The sequence below is a fragment of the Leptodactylus fuscus genome, chromosome 3 (genome assembly GCF_031893055.1).
Source record: "Leptodactylus fuscus isolate aLepFus1 chromosome 3, aLepFus1.hap2, whole genome shotgun sequence".
Taxonomy (NCBI): domain Eukaryota; kingdom Metazoa; phylum Chordata; class Amphibia; order Anura; family Leptodactylidae; genus Leptodactylus; species Leptodactylus fuscus.
In genome coordinates, this window is record NC_134267.1 from 18,899,991 (window position 1) to 18,917,518 (window position 17,528).

The 17,528-nt window shown below is 47.7% G+C and overlaps 1 protein-coding gene across 1 annotated transcript in view; it reads right to left on the reverse strand.

Annotated features, from left to right (window-relative positions):
- Window positions 1-15,780, reverse strand: part of EPRS1 (glutamyl-prolyl-tRNA synthetase 1) — a 51,328-nt gene extending 35,548 nt beyond the window's left edge. Inside the window, 3 exon segments of the mRNA XM_075267088.1 lie at window positions 3,898-3,997; window positions 6,032-6,116; window positions 15,588-15,780. Coding sequence (XP_075123189.1) covers window positions 3,898-3,997; window positions 6,032-6,116; window positions 15,588-15,780 — 378 coding nt within the window.
- Between the last annotated feature and the right edge of the window lie 1,748 nt (window positions 15,781-17,528).

Here is a 17,528-nt window from a genome sequence, read left to right on the forward strand (position 1 = left end):
TGATGGCTATTCACTGAATACCAAGCACAGCGCCATACATATTGTAGGGGCTGTGCTAGGTATTGCAGCTCAGTCTATTCACTTGAATGGGACTGAGTGATCGGCAGAAAGGCCATGTGACCGATGAAAATGATGTCACTTCCCTGTAAAGTGGAAGGGGGTGCTCGTCAATATGGAGTCGTCAATATACAAGTCCTTAAAAACCCCTTTAAGTGGTTGAAAGTTAGATCCTTTCAGCAGTCGGAGTCCGTTCACATCAGGATTTGGTTAAAGATGGCCGCAAATGGAAGGGCATCCTGGAGATCTCACCCAACCATGGTGGTCCGCGGGTGAGCTGGGCTACTAATATTTTATAATCCTAACAGTAATAGAATATGACTGATCAATAAGGAAAACCTGCCATTGATATGACAAAATTGCAGCCAAAAATGTAACTTGCAGGTTATCTATATATTTAATATTGATCCCCTATCCTCGGTATCAGTGTGGCAGGGGTCCTATCACTTAGTTGTATGAAGTGGTCACAGAGCTCCTGCTTCATGGATTTGTGATATGTTCATGAGATTGGGGCAAAGCTGCATTACCAAGCACAGCCACTACGCAAGGTACGGCGCTGTGCTTGGTACGTCATGAAAAGGTCGCATCACTCTGTGACCTCTACAAACACCCACGACCCATCCTAAAAATATCAGTGTTGGAAAAACCAATTAAGGGGTAACACGGTGGCTCAGTGGTTAGCACGGCAGCCTTGCAGCGCTGGAGTCCTGGGTCTGAATCCTGCCAGGAACAACATCTGCAAGGAGTTTATATGTTCTCCCCGTGTTTGCATGGATTTCCTCTCATACTATAATGTATCGTACTGTAAATTAATGCAGATTTATGGTACGGAATCTGCAGACATAATAAAATATTAGGGAATAGTAATGTGTACTGAGTATATATGGACCAGGTCCGGGCCTTACAAGCGGCCATAGTACAGCTGTCAGGCCCGAGCCTAGACTATGTACTATATATATATATATATATATATATATATATATATATATATATATATATATATATACACACCGCGGCACACAAGCAGTTTGTAGGGGATTTGCTGGATACGAGGAGCTGGTTATAGTTACACAGCGCCAGATAGAACAGCTGAGAGGACGTGGCAGAAACAGCCGCAGCTGCTGCAGTAAAAATATCCTCCACATAGAAGCGGCCGCCAGAAAGATCCGGACAAACACGTGAAAAGCAACGCTGCCTACACACCCTGCCAATGTGGAGTCACTGCCCCGAACGTCTCCAGCAGCACTGAGAGGGTTAAAAATGAGGCGACATAGTTCATTGCAGAAATCTGTACAGGCGGCATTTTTTTTTATTTTTATTTTAAATAATTGAAAACATCCAAAAAATTTGTTAGATATCTCCAGGGCAACATGTGAAATAAATGAAAAGGTCGGCCAAAAACCGATTGAGAAGAGAATCAGGTTAGTAATCTGATACCAAATGGGTTAATACGGGAAATGGTACAAAAAGTAATGAAAAAAAACATTACTAAAAATAAAATATTATGTGGGTAAATGCCATTGATGGCATAAATTGACACAAATAGAGGGGGGAGGGGTATGGTGAGGGTGTGCTGGGGCGTAAAGGATGCGGAAAATCTATTTCCCTCGAGGCTCATGGCCTGGCGGAGGGTGTGCCTTATATAAAGGGGCTGTGCCACTACCAACACTTATTCCTACAGGACAGGGGATAAGTCTCTAATTGCTGGGGCATGAGTAATCAGGAAAATGGGGGGGCCGAAAGTCCCCCTAGGGCAGTGACCAAGTGCCCAAACAGCAACCCAAAACCCACTAATTTATCACAAAGCGCCAACACAGCAATTTAACCTTAATAATGTGCGGATCCACAATTGCAGACAATTACGGACCTGCAAAATACTGTCATGTGAAAGGGGCTTTATAGAGCTTTGTGCTCCACTGTTACCCCCACACAGTCCAAACTGCACCACAGCGGCCCACACACAGTATAATCTGCTCCACAGTGGCCCCCACACAATATAATCTGCTGCACAGCGGCCCGCATACAATATAATCTGCTGCACAGCGGCCCGCATACAATATAATCTGCTGCACAGTTTACCCCACACAGTATAATCTGCTCCACAGTGGCCCGCACACAATATAATCTACTGCACAGTGGTCCCCACACAGTATAATCGAGAACCGTGTCACTGCTCTATCGCCATAAGGAACTTGCATAGAGTGGTGAATGAGCATGCCCAGTGCTGGGCAACGGGACCAGTCAATGGTTTAGTTTGCAGCTTTTGGGCCCCAATGCAAAATCTGTGCTAAGCCCCCCCAATGATAATGTATTGTTTAGAGCAATGGTTGCTTCATCTTGGGAAGACACCTTATGGGCCCAGGAGCAACTGCAACCCCTCGAGTAACTGGATCAGGTCAAGGTCACACATACAATTTTTTCAACCATAAAGTTAGTGTCATTTAAAGGGGTTGTCCCATCACAAGGATCCTATCTATACTGCTAGTTTATGTGGATATAAGACTTTCTCTAAATACATTGCTTTATCAAGACTGCTTTGTTTGGCGCTATCTTAATATATTCACTTCATTGTTTACATGCGTTTCTATGACCACGGGCCCCGCACCATGGGCTTATCTACTCAGTCCCCCAGTGACATAGCTCCCTGCTCTCAGGGGAGGGGGGGAGGGGCTGAGTGCTGGGAGCAGCTCTGAGCTGTGTATGTCTCTGCCACAGACAAGCAACGGAGCTCCTCAGATAGGGGAGGGGGGAGGCGAGTGCTGCGGGATTTCTGAGCTGGTTTATCTCCTGCTCTTCCACTTATCAGTCAGTTTAATTGAATTTGGCTGATAAGGGCTGAGATAGGGAGTCTGGTACCTCTGTATGTAATGCAAGCTGACTCAAATCCAGCTCTGCTACATCAGCTTCATACTGTGGTAATGCATTTACAACCAATCCCTCATTACTGACTGCAAACATAGCAGATAGCAGAGCAAGTGAAACCCCGCCCACCAATGTGCCGAGAAATCCAGGAAGTGAAGAGAGCACAGAGCTTGCAGGCTGCTGAACAAGCGTGATGGGAATACCCCTTTAAGTCCCGTCCTCAGGACTAACCCAGACTGCCCTGTAAATGCTAATTTTTTCAGCAAACCCCTCCATCGTTTGCACTGAAACCGGACCAATCTGTGGGAATCCATAACAGGGCCCGCCTACCATGTGCCAGATATAATACTGGGTCCCACTCAGGCATCAGTCCTGGATGCAAGTATTACCTCTGCCCCCCTATAACTACATAGTTATGTAGGTGCGGATCTATCTCCATATCAGGGACCCCCCAACAAACATCAACAAGATCCAGGTAGGTATATATGGATGGGGAAAGGGCACACCCATATATAATAATATAGTCCGCACATGTACAGACAGCTCTCTATACATTCACTAAGCAAGGCGGGGTCAGGGGACCCCTATATAGGAGATAGGTGTGATCTCCGACCCACAACTATCAGATACGTACAGCATGCCCCACTATCGCCTAGAATTCATGTTACAAAGTGGAGGTTAAAGTCTAGTTTTGGACGCTGTTCACATTAACTACAGGCATTATTTACATTTCTAGCAGCTTTAGCCAAAACTAACAGTCAATAAGGGAAGCAATGTCAAGTTAAAAAAATTATATTTGCTTTTTTCATAACCAGAAACGGTGTCGCTCTTGGGCTGTATCAGATATTGCAGCTAAATTCCATTTGTGACTGCTGCAATTCCGAGCACAACCTAAGCACAGAAGAGGCGCTATTTTTGGAAGTAAAATCCTCTTTTCTAGCCTTGCACAACCCCTGTCACATTACTAGATCCCCATACCTCTGTCTGCTCCATTAGATTAGAGCCTAGTAATCCAGCCTGGGGAGCGAGTCGGGCCAGGTACCGAATAATGGAGTTCACATCGGTAAAAGAGACGTCACTGGAAGAGAAGAGAGAAGGAAAGATTACAATTATTTGCAGAACACGGCAGAAAAGTTCTCACTGTGGACCCGGCTCTCTATCCCAGTCCAGGAGACCTTCATAATGGTAATAATCATAGCACTGCACCCACAAGTCACACTGCTGCAGAGATCAGGGCTCACAGGCTCTCTCTCTATTAGCCCTGATGGCAGAAAAACAGCTTTTACAGCAGAACTACAATTACAGTGTTGGCCAAAAGTATTGGCCCCCCTGCAATTCTGTCAGATAATACTCGTGTTCTTCCAGAAAATGATTACAAGCACAAACTCTTTGGTAATATCTTCATTTATTTTGCTTGCAGTGAAAAAACACAAAAGAGAATGAAAAAAAGTCACATCATTGATCATTTTACACAAAACTCCAAAAATGGTGCGGACAGAAGTATTGGCGCCCTCAGCCTAATACTTGGTAGCACAACCTTTAGACACAATAACTGCACACAACCGCTTCCGGTAACCAGCAATGAGTTTCTTACAAGGCTCTGCTGGAATCTTAGACCCTTCTTCTTTGGCAAACTGCTCGCGGTCCCCCCTGAGATGTGAAGGGGGCCTTCTCCAAACTGCCATCAAGAGATCTCTCCCCCTCCCCCACAGGTGTTCTATGGGATTCAGGGCTGGACTCATTGCTGCCACTTTACAAGTCTCCAGGGCTTTCTCTCACCACCATTTTCTAGTGCTGACCTGAAGTGTGTTTTGGGTCATTGTCCTGCTGGAAGAGCCCTGACCTCTGAGGGAGACCCCGCTTTCTCACACTGGGCCCTACATGATGCTGCACAATGTGTTGGTCGTCTTCAGACTTCATAATGCCATGCACACGGTCAAGCAGTCCAGTGCCAGAGGCAGCAAAGCAACCCCAAACCATCAGGGACCTCCGCCATGTCTGACTGTAGGGGGCGTCTTCTTCTCTTTGAAGGCCTCTTTTTTTTCCTGTAATCTCTATGTTGATGCCTTTTCCTACTTTTGTCTCATCTGACCAGAGAACATTCTTCCAGAACGGTTTTGGCTTTCTCAGGTAGGTTTTGGCAAACTCCAGCCTGGCTTCTGTCTCTGGGTAAGAAGTGGGGTCTTCCTGGGTCTCCTACCATACAGTCCCTTCTCATTCAGACGCTGACGCTGGATAGTACGGGGTGACACTGTTGTACCCTCGGACTGCAGGGCAGCTTGCACTTGTTTGGATGTTAGTCGAGGTTCTTTATCCACCATCTGCACAATCTTGCGGTGAAATCTCTCGTCACTTTTTCTTTTCCATCCACATCTAGGGAGGTTAGCCACAGGGCCATGGGCTTTACACTTCTTGATGACACTGCGCACGGTAGACACAGGAACATTCAGGGCTTTGGAGATGGACTTGTAGCCTTGAGATTGCTCATGCTTCCTCACAATTTTGCTTCTCAAGTCCTCAGACAGTTCTTTGGTCTTCTTTCTTTTCTCCATGCTCAATGTGATACACACAAGGACACAGGACAGAGGTTGAGTCAACTTTAATCCATTTCAACTGGCTGCAAGTGTGATTTAGTTATTGCCACCACCTGTTAGGTGCCTCAGGTAAGTAACAGGTGCTGTTAATTACACAAATTAGAGAAGCATCACATAATTTTTCAAACAATGCCAATACTTTTGTCCACCCCTTTTTTTATATTTGGTGTGGAATTATATCCAATTTGGCTTTTTGACAATTCTTATTGTGGTTTTCCATTGAAGACAAAATAAATGAAGATAATAATACCAAAGAGTTTGTAATTGCAATCATTTTCTGGAAGAACACGAGTATTATCTGACAGAATTGCAGGGGTGCCAATACTTTTGGCAAACACTGTACATCAGATAACAGAACCTATACTGCGTATCCTTGAGCTCAGCCTTGCCTTCTGTCCTATATTGTTGGCAGATAACGGACCTGCCATATTCACTTTAAGACATTTGCATGTGAACAGCGACCATAGCACAAATAGAACAGTGTGTGGGGGGGGGGGGGGGGGGGGGCGTGCACTCACTTTGACACTCGCAGGACGGTCTCTTTTCCATCCTCCACATTGATTTGTACTTTGCCTTTTAGATGTTGCACGGTCCACAATACGGCTGCAAAAATACACAGAAAGAGGGGATTAGAGGAGAAAGTAATTACAAGGTAGCAGAAGGTGTGAACATCCATGTGGGCGGCGTCATACACACGACAAGACCACGGTAGTACACTTTGCAAACATACAAGTTATTTGCAGACTTCTATCTCCATGGTAAGACTACAAACCTTGCGTAGTCTGATCTTGCAGTCTTGCAAGTTCATTCTTATGCTGGCTTTAATCAGTTTCTAGCATGACCGTCGCTCATCGCATCAGAAAATTAGGTCACAAGGAGTCGGCAAGGCACAAAAGAGCTGCAGAACTGTGAAAGCAACGTGCCAGGGATTGGAGAGGGAGTATAGAGTCAGGAGGGAGATCCGCGGCATAAACCTTACGGGGAAATTAAGTTATGAACGTGCAGGAGTGAGCGGGCTCCGTCCTTGGATGTGACCCCTCCTGTCCAATGTTTGCCGAGTCAGTCGTTCCAGTCTTTGGATGTCAGCAGCATCTATATGCCCGTAATGTCCGTGGGCATGTATTACTAGATCTCCTCTGCTGCGGCTATGCCTGGCTGTCTGCGAGTGGCTGCGTTCTACAAGGTGTTGTCACTGAGGGGACCGCCCCTTTAAAGGAGAAACAAGTCCCGAATTTGTGGCACGAATACAGTGACGCCTCTCCAGTAGACCCCCCACTTATACACCAATCTGCCTTCCATGATACTCTATGGAAGCTTCCTCTCTAGGAGCAGACCATCTCCAAATCCAATCCAAGACCAATTTTTTTAGCACATTTTTCAGGGCGGGACCCCCTCAAAAAGACCACACAATAAATTTTGTCGCAGCGACAGAAATGCGAATGTAAGTCTGGGCCGCGCCGCAACACCGGATTGCAGCGAGCAAGAACATGAGACTTGTAAGCGGGCAACGTGCCCAAAATACATGGCGACCATGCCGAGAACTAGGACATAAAAAAGGAGGACGGGCTTCCCTATGTAACTCACACCCCCGAAATGGGGAATTATTGGGGCATTCCAAGGTGGGCTTTAGGGTTCAGGGTTTGCCCTAGGGAATGTCAGCAAGTATTAGGAGAAGCGAAGGAGGAAAGTGGAGAAGGATGGCATGCTAGGGACCAGGAATGAGAGGGGAATCAAGCCGAGGACCAGGATTTAAAGGGATACCATGCTAGGGACCAGGAATGAGAGGGGAACCATGCTGAGGACCGGGATTTAAAGGGATACCATGCTAGGGACCAGGAATAAGAGGGGAACCATGCTGAGGACCTGAATTTAAAGGGATACCATGCTAGGAACCAGGAATGAGGCGAGGAGCCATGCTGGGCTCTATGAAAGTGTGGAAACCACACCGAGCACCAGGATTTAAAGGGATACCCTGCTGGGGACCAGGACTGAGAGGAGAACAATACTGAGGAACAAGATTTAAAGGCATACAATGCTAGGAACCATAAGAGGGGAAGTCATGTTGGGGTCTAAGACTGAGAGGGCAAACTATGCAGAGGACCGAGATAAAAGGGATACCCTGCTGGGGACCAGGAATGAGAGAGGAACCATGCCGAGGACCAGAATTTAAAGGAATACTCTGATGGGGACCAGGAATAAGAGGGGAGCCATGTTGGTGACTAGGAACGAGGGACCAAGGAACATGGGGTCAACTTAACCTAGGAAAAGTGCACAGGAGGTAGAAAGAGTTGGGCCCCCCCATGGTTATGAGTGCAATGACTTGTGTATTGTGGCTGTTTGATTAGTCCCAGTCTAGACCTGGGTCTGTGTAATATAATAAGATGATTTTATATGATTATATTTTATTTATTTATTTTTTTTTTGGGGGGGGGGGACTGTATTTGTTCCCGATTACATTCAACACCACCCCTATAAGACCATCGTTCTATGAGCCGACCACCCAAATCTGCTCAGATGTTTCACTGTATTCTAGAAGGTCACATCGGTGATGGTCTGAACTAATAAACTCCCTCGATTTCTAAAATGAGAGCCCCAAACCCATATGGGACTACTGGGATTTGCATCAATGGAGAGACCATGACTTCTATCCACTTCAAGGACAGACCACTCTTTTTTTATGAAAAATATGTAATGCTTTATTTCCCCTCTGGAGGCGCTGCAGAGAAACAGAATACGTGATCCTGGAATCTCGTACAGGTTATTGTTGGACGCCTATGCCGCCATGCTATACTCATCTCTCTGCAGACCCTTCGGTCATGTACAGATGATCTGCCGTCTTCATATCTGGTCTATAACACTTTCTTGGGTGCATTTCATTCATTTCTATGCCAAACAGGTTTTTCTAGTACAAACCCCGTAGCGTCGTACAAGAAGAGTCGTCATAGTCATCCAAAAGACACAACCCAACAACCGAAGTGACATAGTCATTGTCTAGGAGGACCGTCCCTTTAACTATTATTGAAATTCAATGCCAGGAAAGGAGGTCGGAGCCGATCACCTTATAAAACATGTTACGAGGAGAGACAGACGACCAAAGCCGGGCTCACTGGTCAGATGCAGAATGCCGATCGGTACGCAGCCGTCACGCCCTCCTCGTAGCACCAACACAGGCGAGTGAATCACGACCAAACCATTTACAGAAATCCATTAGCGTCCTTCCAAATGGCCTGGCTTTATTTTAGGATTGCAAGCAGAAATCCATTATGCATCAGCCGTCCATTAATCTGCTCTGATCGATGCTCGAGGGAGAAAAAGTAAAGATGACTTGACTAATATTGTATGGCTGAGCAGGAGGTCGCCTGTCGTGTGCCAGAAGCGAGACTCGGGGAGGTCCGATCTAATAAGGATGTTACTAGGATAGGCCAGGACTTTCGGATTGATGGGGCCTGACCTCTGGGACCCCCAAGATCCTGAGAATTAAAGGGGTCCCATGCGGATTTAGTACACATGTTGTGCAGGGAACTGCAGTGCAGTGCTATTCATGTGAGTGCAATAGCGCAGCATGACCACTAATCGGTGCTGTCCACCGCACTCCCAACAACCAATCAATGGTGGACCCCACTGATCTGACAAGGATAGGCCATCAATACATAGTCTTAAAGGGATTCTACCAATAAAACGCTGTTTTTTGTGCTTTAGACGTCGGAGTAGTCTTTAGAAAGGTTATTCATCTATTACCGTTAGACGTGGTCTCTGCCGCGCCGTTCCTTAGAAATATCGTTTTTTACCGGTATGCTAATGAGTTCTCCGCAGCAATGAGGGCAGGCCCCAGCGCTGAAACGGCTATGGGAGTGTCCCCACTGCTGCCCGAGAACAGGCTCCAGCGCCGCCTCTTTCTTCTCTTTTCCCGATCTCTGTCATCTTCCTTCTTCGTCAGCTCTGACGCCTGCACAGAAAATATGGCCGCCGGCCGGCATGTGCAGTCGGCTCTACCAGTGTCTCGCTGGCAGAGCCGACTGCGTAGGCGTCAGAGCTGACGAAGAAGGAAGACGACAGAGAAGGGGAGGATGCAGCTGAAGAAGGAGGCGTCGCTGGAACGGGTTTTCGGGCAGCAGTGGGGACGCACCCATCGCCGTTTCAGCACTGGGGCCCGCCCTCATTACTGCGGAGAACTCATTAGCATACCGGTAAAAACCGGTATTTCTAAGGAACGGCGCAGCAGAGACCACGTCTAAAGGTAAGAGACGAATAGCCTTTCTAAAGGCTACTCCGACGTCTAAAGCACAAAAAACAGCGTTTTAGTGGTAAAATCCCTTTAAAGGACCCCATTAATGGCTCCGGTTGCCGCTCTGCCCTTCCTACATTATTTACACTGCAGCTCTACTTTTTCAGGATGGCTCCAGGCCAGAAGCACAAGCTCACTGTCAAATTTTCATTAAAGTAAAGGCAAAAGAACGATCAGCAAAAACTAAGGGGCTGGCCAGTTTCTTTCAGTGCTCCGGGGTCTCCCAGCCCAATCCGGTCTTGCAGGTCCGCTGTTTTCTTCTGGAGGAAATTCCCGACACACGTGGCTGCTGAGTCCAGTCATCGGCCTCAACGAAGTCTATGGGATGTCACAGTAGACTAAGGAAAGGGACAAGTCACAGCATTCGAGGACTACTGGCAAAAGGGTAAATAAGTAAGCGGCCATTTTCTTGTGGCCTATAGGCATGCGCAGTCGGCTCTGCCCGAGGCCTAGAAGTTTGACCCCCAGCGCCAGAAGAAGACGGGTAAAGAGCCTGTTCCTGATGAAGATGGAGGCGGTGCTAGAGAGCTGTCTCACAGCATTGGGGACACCCCCAGTGCTGTTTGAGTGCTAGGGACAGCCCCCAGTGCTGCGAGAGAACTCATTTGCATACAGACAAAAACTGGGAATTCCACCGAATGTCGGCGCAGAGAAGACATTTCAAGGTAGGAGAAGAATAACCTTTCTTAAGGCTATTCCTATGTGTTAGTCACAAAAAAATTGCTTTTTAATGATAGGATCCCTTTAAGAACTGATAAAATAAAAAAAAATCCTGGCCATCTCCTTTAATCATTAGTCAGAAAAAGAAGATGGAACAGGTAACCGTGAGGCGAGTATGAAGGGTCAATGGTTTCTCCACCTCGGACTATCTCTATTTGTAATAATAATCTGCAACGGGTGAAGAAGCTCTGTAGTAAGTGTCCAGTTTCCCTGCAGCGCCCCCATATAGGACAGGACAGGTCCTCCACAGCCACACACATAAACACACTGCAACTGTGGTGGCCAGACATGTCAGTGATCTGTATCTGCCATGGATTAGAACATGTTCCCCGCTCTTCCAGGCTTGATCTTCACCATCAGCGCAAAATACGCCAACTAAGGCGAAGTGCACATATGCGTCTGAGTCTCCAATCTGTCGGAAAGTCTGACTCTTCATCCAATGGTTTCAGCGAAAAAGAACAGACACTCAACAGCCCCAATAGTCAATGGGTTCGGTCGGGCTCCATTCATGAGCAATACTTGAGCAGTCCGTTGTACTGATCCTTCAACAGGCCAGATTTAGACACCCCAATGCTAGTGAGAATCTGACATAAAGGGCAGCATGCATACATTGACCTATAGGGGGCGAATGAGCCTCAAAATCACGTTACACTGAGCATGCTGGGAAGAGCAGACCCGACAAAACAGCGGCTGTCCCTTAAGAAGAAATCGGACCATTTTTTACTCTAGTCCAGAGCGGCTCATGCAGTCACATCACTCAGACAGGCGGACCCCCGCCCATAAACACTAAAGACAAGAACAAATTATATATATATAATAGAATGAAGATCAAAGCCAGAAACCTGCGCCCGCTCGCTGCACCTGTCCAAGCACAAGAGACAAAACGTACAGGCGATAACCTGGGGGCGAGTAGACAAGAGAAATACAATGGGCAGGGGTCGTCCAAACTACTGAGCCCCCTAATAGAAACCTGCGGTCACATTCATGACATATGGCGATACAGCGGGTCTGTAGTTTTACCCTTAAGCAACCAGGGCTCGGCACCTGTATACTGTCTCATCCATAGGCTGTCCTTAGCATAGGTCATCAGTATTAGGTTGCTGGGGGGTCTGACATGTGGCACCCCCACTGATCAGCTGCTAGAAGAGACCACAGGGTCTGGACTTGCACCGCAGCCACTTCCTTGCTTATAAAACACATTGTATAGAGGATGGAGCTGCGATCAGACCATGTGACCAAAGGAAACCGAGCACCGCTGCCACTTCAAATGTCTAATGGTGGGGGTGCTGGGTGTCGGACCCCCCGCATCAATCTGACACTGATGACTTATCCTAATATCTAAGCCCTGGACAACACCTTTATCCCCGAGGCCACTCATAGCGTAAACCATGGTGTTTTACAGTACCTGCAAAGTGGATGGAAACTGGCTAATCCCCTCCACACATGACAGAAAAACATCCACAGCGGACATGTTGCGATTTCAAAAACGTCTGTTTTTGTAAATCGCAGCATGTCAATTATACTTACGGAAATGCTGGCGTATTCCGTATAGGTATAAAAGGGGCAGAAAGTCTGTAGCGGAAAATGCGGCGGACTTTCTGTGAAAAATGCTGCAGAAAACAATATGGTGCTTTTCCGCTTTTTGGCTGCGGTTTGCTACATGGGACCTAACCGTGTTATGGCGGTCTATAGCGGTATGTAGAGGTATGGCAGTCACATTGGCCTATATGGAACTAAGGCTGGGTATACCCACTAGATGTACCGTATTTTTCGGACTATAAGACGCACTTTTTTCCCCCAAAATTTTTGGGGAAAAGAAGGGTGCGTCTTATAGTCTGAAGGTGGCGCCTGGCATCCGCTGTAATAGAGAGGCGGAAGCCGGCAAGTGATAGACGCCATTACAGGTGCCGGGGCCTGAGACATCGCTGCGCTCCTCTGCCCTGCATGAAGCCAGCAGCGGCAGGGGCTCCTCCGTGCCCCCGCCGCTGGCTTCATGAAGGACAGAGGATCGTAGCGATGTCTCAGGCCCCGGCGTCTATCCCTCCCCGGCATCCGCCTCTCTAGTACAGCGGATGCCGGGTCAGTATCAGCGGCCCCTTCTCCCCCGGGGGCCGGTCCCCACCGGCCCCGTAGCTGTAAAGTTGCAGGCCAGCTCCTGCGCGGCGATATCGCAGGAGCCGACCTGTTCGGGTGACAGCCGGGAGCCTAATGAGGCTCCCGGGCCTGTCACTGCTGTATTAGTATTGCGGCTGGTCTCTATGACCAGCCGCCGTAATACTAATATACAGAATGTCCCATAGACGGCAATACAGTTGTATTGCCGTCTATGGGACTTGCGATCAAGTGACCGCAGGTTCAAGCCCCCAGGGGGGAATAAAATAGTAAAAAAAAAAAAGCTTTAAAAATATGAAATAAATAAAAGTTCTAAATCACCTCCTGTTTTTTTTTTTCAATACAAGGTGATCTAAGCAAGATATCCCCCAAAATGGTATAACTAAAAAGTACAGCTGGCCCCGCAAAAAAAACACCCTATACATCCCCGTACAGCTGCAGGGTCACCTGTCAATGTGGCCTTGCAGCTGTTGCAAAACTACAACTCCCATATATTAAATATTTTACCAGTTTTTGCTTCAAAATTTTTTTTCCCTATTTTCCTCCTCTAAAACCGTCTTATAGTCCAGTGCGTCTTATAGTCCGAAAAATACGGTATATTGGCCGAACCCTGTGATATTGGTGGGATCGGATGACCAGCTAATGTGTTTGGAAGTGTCTCAAAGGCAAATGTAGGTGGAAAAATTGATCAGACAACTGGATTTCGGCATGTCCAATCCTTTGTTCTCACAGGAGATAAACCAGACGTGTCTATCAGTGGTTTAATTCCCTCTCCCTGGTGAAAACACATGCACGCCCAGCTGTGTGAACAAAGGATTAGAGGGATCCTATAAGTAAAAGTCTTTTTTTTTTCTCCCTAACACATAGGAATAACCTTAAGAAAGGCTATTCTTCTCCTATCTTTAGATGTCTTCTCCGCGCCGCCGTTCGGTATATAATATGGTTATCGTCAGTATGCAAATGAGTTCTCTCGCATTACTGGGGGCGGTCCCCAACACTCAAACAGCACCGGGGGCGTCCTCAATGCTGCGAGAGAACGCTCCAGCGACACCTCCATCTTCTTCAGAAACGGGTCTTCTTCCGGCGGTGACTTCAAACTTCTAGGCCTCGGGCAAAGCAGACTGTGCATGCCCGCCGGCTACAAGAAAATGGCCGCTTGCACAGTATTGTAAGCGGCCATTTTCTTGTGGCCGGCAGGCATGCACAGACAGCTTTGACCTAGGCCCGAGGCCTAGAAGTTTGAAGCCACCGCTGGAAGAAGACGTGTGAAGAGCCCGTTCCTGAAGAAGATGGAGGCGGCGCTGGAGAGCTCTCTCACAGCATTGGGGACGTCCCCAGTGCTGTTTGAGTGCTGAGGACCGCCCCCAGTGCTGCGAGAGAATTCATTTGCAAACCGGATTATAAACCGAACGGCGACCTGGAGAAGACATCTAAAGGTAGGAGAAGAATAGCCTTACATAAGGCTATTCCTACGTGTTAGAGACAAAAAATTGACTTTTAATGATAGGATCCCTTTAAACATGTAGAAATATTATACGCTTCACATCTGTCCTTAGGGGGCAGTCGAGAGACGCCCCTGTATACATGTTATACTGTCCACTTTTACCTCTGGTCATTGGTGCCTATAGAGGAGCAGTGAGGACAGTATTCTAGAGGAGATGAGGGTGGGGTCTAATGAGTGACCCCGGGGTAGATCCTTGTACCGTCCTCCAGTATCAGGAGTGTAAGCTTCAGAGGTTTGTCATGGATTTACAACATGCAAGTATGACACATGTGATCACTATGGGGAGGTTGTAAATGCAGCTGGCACAATAGTGGGGCTGATATTATTATATTGGCACAACCCTCTAATGGGCCTAATGCCCCTTCCTCACCATGGGGGTCGGCAGCTGCAGGACCACGACAGGAGGACACATGGAAATCCAAGATGGGAGGCCATGGGACGGTTTAGTGCTCTGCATCAGCGAGATCCCCGAAGAGCTGCTGAATGACCAGTGTATGTACTGGACCCTACAAGCCGCTGCATCTCCTCTACGACTACATTATATACTAACACAATATTACACACTGTATATAGCGCAGGTCATATAGAAGAGGAGGGGGTGGAGCTGTCAGAGAGGACATCACTGCCTGATGCAACCACATGTAAGGAGCCTATAATAACAGGGCGGGAGCCTGCACGGCACAAATGGACAACCCCTGGGTGTACACCCCATTAGGGCACATGAAGAATATTGTGGGGACCCTTTGCTCTGGACCTTACTGAAAAGACCTGCTCTGAAATACTTGGTGCGCCCATGTAATACACCGCCATGTGTAGCGATCCCAGGCTATGAAAGAACACACTGGGACTTGTAGTTCCACAGATGTAGATAGAAGATATACTATTCCTGCAGGCTAGAGAGAATGGCAGGGCATGCTGGAACCTGTAGTTCCACAATGGCTGCAGATCAAGGCAATAGCTCAATCACAAGCCCCAGCACTGAAGTGCAGAGACTATAACAAAGCATGCTGGGACTTGTAGTCCCACCATGTCCCAGTACTACAGAACACAGAGACAGCACATGCTGGGGTTTGTGGTTCCACAATAGTAATGCATCTCTGGGATAGAACTACAAGGATCAGCACAACATGGAATAAGGAGTAGATCATGTGGGGACTCTGCCTGTGACGTATAAAGCATGTTCCCAATAAAGCAGGGGCACTACAAGTCCCAGCATCCCCTCGCCACTGGGATGACGACATACCATGCAAGAGCTGGAAGATCAATGACAAGAGAGCCTGCCCGCCGCCAATATCCAAACTACGCCCCTCCCACTGCACAGGCACTACAAGTCCCAGCATGTCACACCACGCAGATGATGACACGGCACGCTGGGACTTGTAGTTCCACACATCAAGCTGTCAGTAGGATAATAATGGCCGGGAGGTGACTGCCCCCTGGCTGCTGTCCTCACCCAGTGGAGGGTTCGGGCTGCTGGACACGGTCAGGCTGAGCGCCATCCTTTCTCTCCCACTCCTGATATCGAGCCCAGGGGCTGCCACGAAGCTGCCGACTGAATGAGAAAGAGAGAAGGCGCTTCCGCCGCTCACATGCTCAGCTCAGCCCTCAGCCTGCCCACAGCACCACCACACTTCCGGCGACGCCATTTTGAGTGTGGGCACTGCGTAGCGGACGCCATCTTTGATTCAGTCTTATAACGTGTCGCACGCTGACGCCGCCGAGCCTGTCCTGAGCAACCAATCAGATTCCAGCTCTCATTTCCCAGGCGCCGTTTGTAAAATGAAAGTCGACATCTCATTGGTTGCGCTTCCACTGGTTTTGATAAAGCTTTTCCAATGTTAAGACCACTATATATGTCTCCATGGTTAAGCCAAAGTGCTGTGTGTATATATATAATTTTTTATTAAAGGGGGAGATTTATGAAAATTGTCTAAAAGTAAAACTGTCTTTTTTACCCATAGAAACCTATCAGTACAGCTTGTGCCTCTCCACAGACAGTATAACATCCTCGAGCAGCCCTAACATACTGTAAAGTCGAGCCAGTGGCCCCCATACGGTATAATGTCCATTTATGGCCCCCTACACAGTATAATGGCTCCTCATTGCGGTTCTCACACATTATAATGTCCTCTTGTTGTCTCCGCACAGTATACTGTCCTCTTCTCGTGGCCCCCATACAGTATAAGGGTGCATGCACACTACGTAACGCCGGGCGTGTATGAGAGCCGTACACGCCGGCGTTACAGCAGGGCTGCCGAACACTTCCCATTCACTTTAATGGGAGCGCTCGTAACAGCGGCGTTTACGAGCGCTCCCATTGAAGTGAATGGGAAGTGTTCGGCAGCCCTGCTGTAACGCCGGCGTGTACGGCTCTCATACACGCCCGGCGTTACGTAGTGTGCATGCACCCTAACTTTTGTTTGTGGCACCCACACGGTGCAATGTCCTCTCCTTATATCCCCGCACAGTATAATGCCTTCTCTTTGTAGCCCCTCACACAGTTTAATGTCTCCTTGTGACCCCTATGTGAAGGGTTAAAATATCTTTTGGAAAATACATGGCTTGCAGTTCAAAATCACAAGGGTGAAAGAGAGAACTGAAACTGATTATCAGCACAAATCATTAGCTTCTTATAGCTTAAAATTGTCTGTTAAGCAGCAAGATGGAAGACAAAGGCTTTTTAGCCTCAGCCTGCCTTGTGACATGACGTAATAAGATCATATGCCTTGCTGCTTGTCTGTGACTATATATACTTGAGATACTGTACAATAAAGTGTGGCACTTGAATAACTGACAGCTGTGTCTGTTGTGTGTGTCACCCGAGCGCTCGTAACTTCCTCTTTCTCAATTAGGCCTACGACAAACATAACCCAGGGGGTCTTGAGTTCCCCCAACACCTACATAGTAAAACGTCCCCTCCTTGTGGCCCCTACACAATATAATGGCTCCTTATTGCGGTTCCTCCACATTATAATGTCTCCTTGTTGTCTCCACACAGTATACTGTCCTCTTCTCATGGCCCCCATACAGTATAACCTTTCTTTACGGCACCCACACGGTACAATGTCCTCTCCTTATATCCCCTTGTAGCCCTGCACAGTATAATGCCTTCTATTTGTAGCCCCCCAAACAGTTTAATGTCTCACTGTGACCCCTACATAGTAAAACATCCCCTCCTTGTGGCCCCTACACAGTGTAATGCCTTCTTGTGGCTCCTATACACTGTAATGTCCCTCTGTAGCTGCCATAGAGTCCTCTCCTTATGTCTCCCTTACGGTATAATGCCCCTTCTTGTTGTCCCTACACACTGTAATGCCCCTCTTTGTAGCCCCCTGCACAATTATCAGAACCTCCCACGCTCGTATACAAGACTTCTCCCGAGCTGCACCACTTC